At 34.1% G+C, this 10748-nt stretch overlaps 1 protein-coding gene across 1 annotated transcript in view; it reads left to right on the forward strand.

Moving 5' to 3' along the window:
- The window catches only part of LOC115435523 (glutamate receptor ionotropic, kainate 2), a 756602-nt gene extending 747151 nt beyond the window's left edge, over positions 1-9451 (forward strand). Inside the window, exon 16 of the mRNA XM_030157991.1 lies at positions 8858-9451. Coding sequence (XP_030013851.1) covers positions 8858-9022 — 165 coding nt within the window. The 3' untranslated portion in view covers positions 9023-9451. The remainder of the gene's footprint in view (positions 1-8857) is intronic.
- The last annotated feature ends 1297 nt before the right edge of the window (positions 9452-10748 follow it).

A 10748-nucleotide genomic window follows, 5' to 3' on the forward strand; every position in this document is an offset into this window, starting at 1 on the left:
TACAAGGTCAAATACAGGGATGCGATCTGGGGTAAATCAGCCCAAAAATTCTTTATTATTAGGCTGATATTAGTTGTTAAGGTAATTTTAATGTAACTGTCACTACTCTTAAGTAAATCTTCATTGTTCAACAAGTAAGTAGAGCAAAAATATAACAGCCAGAAAGTTTTAGACACTACTTGCTTTGCCATTGACCCTCAAATTGCGTGAATATAACTTGCGCATCAAAATTTGCCTAATGGAAAAATGACAATTTCGCCAAAACTCTCGTTTTTCGATTAAAAGTTTTTGCGCTGGCAAGAAGTGGCTTTTCGGATGTAGTGCAATTGGTATATCACGCAAAACTGCAAAGGAAAGACCTTTTTTCCGCAACTAGAGTCACCTGAGCAAAAAAAAAAAAACAAAAAACGGATGTTGATGGATGTTACAACAAGCGAAGAAGAAGAGTTTTAAAAGAAATATGGCACTGTATATGTGGGCACACCAGGAAACTGAATATTTTTTTAATTTAGTACAAGATAGAGAGGTAATATGTAATAATAATGAATATATCTGTAAATCAACACCATATTTACGTTCGTAGCCATGTTCATGGAATGACTTCTCGTGTCATCTCGCAATGATAAACAAATCATCGCATTTGTGATTTAATGGAAAAACTGACATTACGCACTTTGTTTTTTTTTCAACATTTAGTAAATATCAGTAAAGTTTTGCACAGATGTCCAATGGAAAAGCGACTAGTGATACAGAAATAAAAGATCTATATTATCTATGGGGAGACCATTTCCGACACATTTTGACTACATCGAGTCTCAGTTACAATTTAAAGGACATGTGCTCAGTAGTTAGAGCCTCAGTGCATGATGGGATGCCAAACATGTTGGTCATGTGAAAACAGTGGCCTCTAATTATGAGGGAACAAGTGGAAAAAGGAAAGAAAGAGACATGAATATAGTTTTCGCAATTTATATATAATCACAAACTGACTAGAGATGTAATAATGAAATAATAATGGAGTAATTAAATACATTTCACCCATAAAGACCCAGCACTACTTTTATGTTAGTTCCCAAATGAAATTTTCTCCAATCTATCGGTTTCCAAAAATTTATGATGTTGTAATGGGGTCACAAGCCAAAAAAGATTGGGAACCACAGCAATAAATGGTGATGTCACTTAAGAAAGGAAAAAAAAAAAAAAAAAAAAATATATATATATATATATATATATATATATATATATATATATGTATATATATATATATATATATATATATATATATATATATATATATATATTTATTTATTTATTTATTTATTTATTTATTTTTTCATTTTGGAACTGCCACAAAAGTAACACTGGGTCCTTATCGGTTAAAAAAGTAAAGAAAAATTAATCACAGTATATATTTTATCAGAATATGAATTTTAAATATTAGTGTTAATTGCTTTCAACATGGATCACCACATAGTATAGCAAACTATAACATGATCAAAACCAAATTTATTTTGGCAAAAAAGTCTCTGTTTTGAATGTCTGGGGTCACCAGAAATGTGTGATGTTAAACTGAGGTCATGAGCCAAAAAAGGTCGGAAACCACGGTGTTAGACAGTTTAGACCAGTAGATGGTTTTGGTTGGCAGTGGATATTTGGGTCTTTATCCAATCCAATCCAATCCAACTTTTTTTGTAAAGCACTTTAAAACAATCACAGTGGACGAAAGTGCTGTACAGAAAAATAAATCAAAACCAAAATAACAGAAAAATACAAGAATAGAGTAAAAAAAAACCAGATAAATATATAAATAAATAAAAATACAGAAGAATAGATAAAACCTGAATAAAAGAATAAAATATAAGAATAGATTAAAAACATAAAAAAGCTGTACAATTAAAAACAACAACAAATAAGAAGAATAAACCAATGCCAAATAAGATAAGATAAGATAAGATAAGATATACTTTATTGTCCCCGTGGCGAAATCGTTCTTGGACTCCGTTCAGCTGCATTTTACAGGTGGACAAAACAAGAAGAGCCAACAGAATCAAATGGAGAAGTACCAGAGAAATAGATTTTCACGTAATATTTACACATATACATATTTATAAATAAGTTATTGCACATACAGGTATAATATTATCACACCATGTAGCTTATTACTCTGACAGATGTTACTGTAAATAAAGCAACTGAATAAAAATAATACGTTCAAACATCTCATGTGGTTTCAAAAGCCAAGGAGAAAAGACGAGTTTTAAGAAGGGATTTAAAACCAGACAGAGGAGGTCTGGTTATGGGTTATGAATCATGTCCAAACAATAACATGGTCCAGTTTAATTAGCCCTTGGTCGACGTTCCCAGTGTTTTCTCATTCATCACTGGTATCGCAAACTTGTAGGAGAAAAAGCAACCGGCCAACGGCGACTCCTACGGTCCGCGTTGGATCCTGTTTGACTCTATAATCATGACGTGTAGATCGGTTTGGGACCGGGCAGCGTTAACAGCGCTGTTCAACCTTCCACCCTGCCCACTCAGTCACATATCTGCAGGCACCGCCGTTATTCTGTAGATTGCGAGGGTTGAGTCATAAAAATTAATATTCTGATTAATAGCGGATGGGTTGTGGGTGGGTGAAATAATACACCATTAATGAGGGAAATATTAATTACATTCCTTAAAATACGAACATGCGCTCATTCAGCTCAGCAGAGGTGAGGTAGAACCACCCGATTCCTGCACATGGGAGTGTATTTTGTTTTTGTACAGTGCAGATTACAGACCATTAATGGACTGAAGTTGGAAACAGGATGGATGAGCACTGAGTTTAGCTAAAAAACAAAACAATTAAACGACTGAAACCTTCACAGATGTATTATTTATTCATGTTGGACAACGTTTGCATGTTAGTACGAATTCTCTAATTTTTGTGTTTGTCCTAGTGACATTCAGAGTCAGATTTGGAAGAGATAATCGATTATGAATATGTCAGGGTGTGTCTCTGTGGCTGCATGTGTTATGTTTTATTTAGACGTCATTAGCTTTTAAATGGTTTTTCACGGAAGCTTCACAAAGATGATATTCACAATTAAGTTGTTACAGAAATGGGGAAATATCTGTTGCTATTTTGATTTTAACAAAAATGGAGAACTTTTACTAAATTTACTGGGTTAAAACTTTAATAGGAGGCACAATCTCGAGATGTGTTTTCTGTTTATCTTATTTTATTTTACTTTATTTTTCTCTCTCTTCTTTGTCTGCTATGTTTTATTTTTATTTACAGATTTTTTTTCTCTCTCTTTTCATGAATGATATTAATTGCCTCTTATAGAACAAAGATGGCAATAAAGTAAAAAAAAAAAAAAAATTAATATATCGCCTTATTATCATACTTACATCCTTAGCTGGTGCAGCTCTTTAGGCCTATATATGACTGAAATGTACTGTCAGCAAGAACACAACCCAGATTTTGCTTGAAACTGGATTAATATTGGAATATACAATATAAATATATAAATTACAGTGTGGTGAAAATGCAGCTGGAATCTGATTGTATCCATTATAATTACAATATTTAAAATCGAACACTTTTTTTCATGGCTTCTTGCCTGTTTCTATTTTGATTTTAACAAAAATGGAGAACTTTTACTAAATTTACTGGGTTACAACTTTACTATGTCCCCCTGGTGGCCCAATCTCAAGATGTGTTTTCTATTTATTTTATTTTATTTTATTTTATTTTTCTCTCTCTTCTTTGTCTGCTATGTTTGTTTTTTTTTGTTTGTTTGTTTTTTACATATTTTTTCTCTCTCTCTTTTCATTAATGATGTTAATTGCCTGTTATAGAAAAAAGATGGCAATAAAAAAAAAAACAAAACAAAAAAAAAAACTTTAATATATCACCCTATCATCATCCTTAGCTGGTGCAGCTCTTTAGGCCTATATATGACTGAAATGTACTGTCAGCAAGAACACAACCCAGGTTTTGCTTTAAACTGGATTAATATTGGAATATACAATATAAATATATAAATTACAGTGTGGTGAAAATGCAGCTGGAATCTGATTGTATCCATTATAATTACAATATTTAAAATCGAACACTTTTTTTCATGGCTTCTTGCCTGTTTCTATTTTGATTTTAACAAAAATGGAGAACTTTTACTAAATTTACTGGGTTACAACTTTACTATGTCCCCCTGGTGGCCCAATCTCAAGATGTGTTTTCTATTTATTTTATTTTATTTTATTTTATTTTATTTTATTTTATTTTATTTTATTTTATTTTTCTCTCTCTTCTTTGTCTGCTATGTTTTATTTTTATTTACATATTTTTTCTCTCTCTCTCTTTTCATTAATGATGTTAATTGCCTGTTATAGGAAAAAGACGGCAATAAAATAAAAAGAAAAAAAAACTTTAATATATCACCCTATCATCATCCTTAGCTGGTGCAGCTCTTTAGGCCTATATATGACTGAAATGTACTGTCAGCAAGAACACAACCCAGATTTTGCTTGAAACTGGATTAATAATGGAATATACAATATAAATATATAAATTACAGTGTGGTGAAAATGCAGCTGGAATCTGATTGTATCCATTATAATTACAATATTTAAAATCAAACACTTTTTTTTCATAGCTTCCAGTCTGTTTCTGTTTTGATTTTAACAAAAATGGAGAACTTTTACTAAATTTACTGGGTTAAAACTTTAATAGGTCCTCCCTGGTGGCCCAATCTCAAGATGTTTTCTATTTATTTTAGTTTAGTTTAGTTTAGTTTAGTTTACTTTAGTTTAGTTTACTTTAGCTTAGTTTAGTTTATTTTTCTCTCTCTTTTTTGTCTGCTATGTTTTATTTTTATTTACAGATTTTTTCTCTCTCTCTTTTTATTAATGATGTTAATTACTTCTTATAGAAAAAAGATGCCAATAAAGTGGAAAAAAAAAAAAAAAGAATTAATATATCACCTTACCATCATACTTACATCCCATCTCAGGCCTATATATGACTGAAATGTACTGGTAGCAAGAACACAATCCCGGGTTTTGCTTGAAATTGCATTAATAATGGAATGTACATACAGTATATATGTTACAGTTCAGTGAAAATGCAGTTAGAATGTCTTTGTATCCATTATAATTTTTAAAATCAAACACTTTACATGCCTTCCTTTCTTAAGAAAATGCGTAATTTTATTTTATTAATAAAAACATATAAAGCACAGTTCTACTTTTTTTTTTTTTAGATTACATTTACAGCATTGTAACTGCAACATACAATATGAATAAATACCAAATTCAGTATAAGTCCATGTAGTGAAACACTGATTTCCAACACCTAGTAGACTAAAACTAAACATAACACAGTCCAGGTGATAAAAACGCTGCCATCTATAAGAAAATATCACGTGTGAGAACAGTGTTGGTTTTGTTTCAGCCATAACTTTACGCCTCTATTAAAAAGCGTACATTTGTTTGGTGTTTTCACTTAAATCAGTAGCAGTTTCACAGTTTTACTCCTTATACGGAGGTGGTTGATGGTCCATATGAAGTTTTGCACCTTGAAATGTGATTGTTATCGTTTACCGAAGCCCATGTGCTAATTCTGTTCGACGACTGATAACTGTGTTTGGAGCAGAGAATCATGGGCAAAACAGAAAGAAAACAGAAGTTGCTTTTCCATTGACCCTCGAATTGCGTGAATATAACTTGCGCATAAAAATTTACCTAATGGAAAAACGACAATTTCACAAAAAAATCTCGTTTTTCGATTAAAAGTTTTTGCACTGGCAGGAGGTGGTTTTTCAGGTGTAGCGCAAATGATATATCATGCAAAACTGTAATGGAAAGACCTTTTTCCACAACTAGAGTCACGTGAATAAAAAAAAAAAAAACGGATATTGACAAATATAACAAGTGAAGAAGAAGAGTTTTAAAAGAAACATGGCGCGGTTTGTGTGGACACACCAGGAAACGGAATCATTTTTTATTTTAGTCCGAGATAGAGGGTTAATATAATAATAATAATAATAATAATAATAATAATAATAATAATAATAATAATAATAATAATAATAATAATAATATCACACATCCTTTTTCCTATGTACGCTAATATGTTAATACCCATTTACAAATGATCCTACCAGATATTAACCCTTTCATGCATACTGGTCACCACAGTGGACAGCTGTTCTCTTGTACATTCACAGGTTTTGTTGTTTTAGTTCCATATCAGCCGACACAGTGGACGCTTATGCACCATCCCATACACTGACATTCATACCATTACTGTAACTTCTTGATAAACCTGATCTCATGATAACATGATTAAGTGTAAATCAGTTGCCAATTGTTATTAGACTGTAATTAACAGTTTTCTTAAACAAAACAAAAAAAAAAAAATAATAATAATATTATCTCCATGAAGTGAGTAAGAACTAGTATTAGAGTATGATAAAATGTAAAAAAACATCAGATTAGCTGCATCAGAAATGCTTTTGTTTCTTAGTTTTCTCACAGTTTCACTTTCTGATATTGCGTTTTAAATACATGTTTCTTTGCTTCAAAAATTAAACACATGATGTCCAAATGAGTGGACATTTTTGTAAGTCCATGAAAAATAGGTTCATCTGAAAAAAAAAAAATTCAATTTCGTTTTTTTATAATAATATATCTGTAAATCAACACAATATGGGTCAAAACACAGTATTCGAAATCTCAAAAAAAAAAAAAAAAAAAAAAAAAAAAAAAATTAATGGGCCGTGGTGCAGTGGTTAGCACTCGTGCCTCACAGCAAGAAGGTCCTGGGTTCGATTCCAACACCAGTCGACGGTGGGTGGGACCTTTCTGCGTGGAGTTTGCATGTTCTCCCCGTGTCTGCGTGGGTTCTCTCCGGGTACTCCGCCTTCTTCCCACCATCCAAAGACATGCATTAATAGGTTAATAGGTTAATCTAAATTGCCCGTAGGTGTGAATGTGAGAGTGATTGTTTGTCTCTATATGTTCAGCCCTGAGATGAACTAGCGAAATGTCCAGGATGTACCCCGCCTTCGCCCCTATGTAGCTGGGATATGCTCAAAGTGACCCCTGTGACCCTAGTGAGGATAAAGCGGGTTCAGAAAATGAATGAATAATAAAAATTAATATTATCTCCATGAAGTGAGTATCACTAGTATTAGAGTATGATAAAATGTGAAAAAACATCAGATTAGCTGCATCAGAAATTCTTTTGTTTCATAGTTTTCACACAGAATATCACTTTCTGATATTGCGTTTTAAATACATGTTTCTTTGCTTCAAAAATTAAACACATGGTGTCCAAATGAGTGGACATTTTTGTAACTCCATGAAAAATAGGTTCATTTAAAAATAAATAAATAATTAATTAATTAATCTCGTTTTTTTAATAATAGTATATCTGTAAATCAACACGATATGGGTCAAAACAGTATTCAAAATCTGATGGGACATTTTAGAGACAATTTGACAGATTAGTGTTTAGTTTAATTAGTGTCATTTTAACTTTTAAATTCATTTTTTGCTTTAGTTGGACCATAAGGGATTATCCAAAACAACGAGCTAGTTTATATTGAAATAAATGTTGGAATGGCGATCAATTAAAATTCGCTCTATGACACGACATTACTGTGTTTTGACCCATGTTTACGTACGTCGCCATGTTTATGGAATGACTTCTCGTGTCATCTCACGATAATAAATAAACAAATCATCGCATTTGTGATTTAACGGAAAAAACGACATTACGCACTTCTGTTTTTTCAACATTTAGTAAATATTGTAAAGTTTTGCACAGATGTCCAATGGAAAAGCGACTAGTGATACAGAAATAAAAGATCTATATTATCTATGGGGAGACCATTTCCGACACATTTTGACTACATCGAGTCTCAGTTACAATACAAAGGACATGTGCTCAGTAGTTAGAGCCTCAGTGCATGATGGGATGCCAAACATGTTGGTCATGTGAAAACAGTGGCCTCTAATTATGAGGGAACAAGTGGAAAAGGGAAAGAAAGAGACATGAATATAGTTTTCGCAATTTATATATAATCACAAACTGACTAGAGATGTAATAATGAAATAATAATGGAGTAATTAAATACATTTCACCCATAAAGACCCAGCACTACTTTTATGTTAGTTCCCAAATGAAATTTTCTCTAATCTATTGGTTTCCAAAAATTTATTTTATTTTATTAAATCATTGCATTTGTGATTTAATGGAAAAACTGACATTACGCACTTCTGTTGTTTTTGACATTTAGTAAATATCGTAAAGTTTTGCGAAGATGTCCGATGGAAAAGTGACTATTGAAAAGAGTAAAGTGGAACATGAAAAGACAAAGTAGCTTCTGTACCGTATTAAACCTAAAGGGTTGTGTTTCAGTCTGAGGTTACATAAATCTGCCTGTTTTTGAACACATTATTTGCTATGTGTGTGTATATGTGTGTGTGTGTGTGTGTGTGTGTGTGTTAAAAGCCCTGCATGGCTACCAACCACCACAAATCCAAATCCTCCACTGATGATTTCTGACACTATGTTGAGTAATTACATGCTTTTACACTCTACTACACAGCCTATGGTTATGAACCCCACACCTCCACCCCCTCCCCCCTCCATCAGACGCTTTCACCCACTCCCACCCTGCATTATCAGCCTGCTACACCGTATATAACACCCTCATGGCGACGTGGTGGTTACAGACGACGAGGCCGCCCGTGGGGACAGCCAGCGTGTTCTTTTGCCTGGAACATTTTTTTTTTTTTTTTGGACAGAGAAACCGTTTCTGAAATCTGTTGTTTTTTTTTTTTTTTCTTCTTCTTTCCGCAGAGGTCCTTCTGCAGCGCCATGGTGGACGAACTGCGGGTTTCCCTCAAGTGCCAGCGTCGGCTCAAACACAAGCCCCAGCCGCCCGTCATGGTGAAGACGGAGGAAGTCATCAACATGCACACCTTCAACGACCGCAGACTGCCAGGGAAAGAGACCATGGCCTGAAAATGGAAAGAGCTTTCTCACCCTCTCTTCTACACTGCAGGAAGTGTGAGGAGAAGCTGGGGGGGATAAAGGGTGGGGGTACATTGGAAGGGAGGGGTGGGTAATAGTGGTTAACAGTTGGATTATTTTGACAGTAGAGGACGAGGTGCTTTGGGAGTACACTGACAAAAATGTCGTTCTTGTTTCTTTATAATTAGTTAGGGATAAGAGATTCAACACTATTTCCTGTGGAAATAACTTGAACCTGGGTGAAATTTCAGCGAGTTACCTCATTACTCTGTGCCAGGATTTAAAAACCCAGGAGTTGAAGTTAAAAAAGAATGCTGAAAGAAATTTACGATGGAATGAAGGTGGTCCCTAAAGTTAAAAAAAAAAAAAAAAAAAAAACAACAAAAAAACACACACACAAGAAAAAAAAAAAAAATATTTGGACCTAATATCCTTTTTTTCGCTGCTGCTCAGCCAGTCTTTCACCGCACAGCTCTACAGAGGCGGGTCGAGCAGCATCGACGAGAGGACGCTAATCGACTTTTTAAAGGATAGTTTATTTTCAACAATTGCGACCAGAACGTGCGCAGGGGCTTTTAACTTAATTAAAATGAAAGCCCCCCCCCCCCCTCCCCCTCCCCCCTTGAAGATGATGGCGAGCTCCCAAAATGTACAGCGAGGCATTGCTTAGTTACATATATTGATCGACATCAAAAATGGATATACTGTATATCATCCATCAGGCAATAAGTGATATCATTTATTTGTGTTTCAGAATACTAACACTTTTAGTCTTTAATGTAGGGGAGGGGGAGGTGTGGGGATGGGGGTGGGGGTGGGGGTGGGGGACTTTTAGAAGCAGATTATATGGTTAAATAAAGCAGAGAATTGCAGGGTTAGGGGCAATATAGTGAGCTGTTGATGTCCATGTATCAGCCAGTAGTCACTTCAAACAGGATTCTATGGAGGTACACACCCTTAATGTCAATATGGAGGAACTTGGGAACGGCGTGGGCACGTCTCACCGAGTCTAAATTCACAGCAATCACACAACACACAAACTCTATTTATTCAAAGTATTTATTGTTTTATTTATGAAATTCCTTATTTATATCTACGGACTGGATTTCCACTATTGCAGTAAATACACCTCACTTTAACTCTGTATGGGTACACACTGTTTGTTTTTTTTTTTTGTTTTTTTCTTTGATTTTTTTTTTTTGTTTGTTTGTTTTTTTTTAACATTTGCTCAGTGTCAGGTCTCCAGTTTCATTTTGTACTTCCTGTGGCTTTTCTTTTTTCTTTTCTTTGGCTCCACATTTACTTGTGCAAATGCAATTTCTATGAAAAAGTGTTTTTGTACGAAGAGAATCAAAAATTTTGTAATGATTTTTATCAACACGAAACACACCATGATGAGTGTCATCCATGGCAGAGGGGTGGGACTCTAGGTGGTACTCTATATAGACGGAGCCGACGAACACACACATACACAAACACAAACGCTTGAAAATACACAAACACACACACATAAACACACAGGGTGCACCCATCCTCCATGGAGCAGATTCACACCAATTCGTACTCTGTTCTCCTGCAGAGAGAGAGAGAGAGACAGAGAGAGAGAGAGAGAGAGAGAGAGAGAGAGAGACAAAGCATCAGTGACATATTGTTGTTTTGGAGAAGAAGAAGAAGAAGAAAAAAAACAAACAAACTATTTTTATCATGTAAAGGAATC

Source organism: Sphaeramia orbicularis, chromosome 16 (genome assembly GCF_902148855.1).
Source record: "Sphaeramia orbicularis chromosome 16, fSphaOr1.1, whole genome shotgun sequence".
Lineage (NCBI taxonomy): Eukaryota > Metazoa > Chordata > Actinopteri > Kurtiformes > Apogonidae > Sphaeramia > Sphaeramia orbicularis.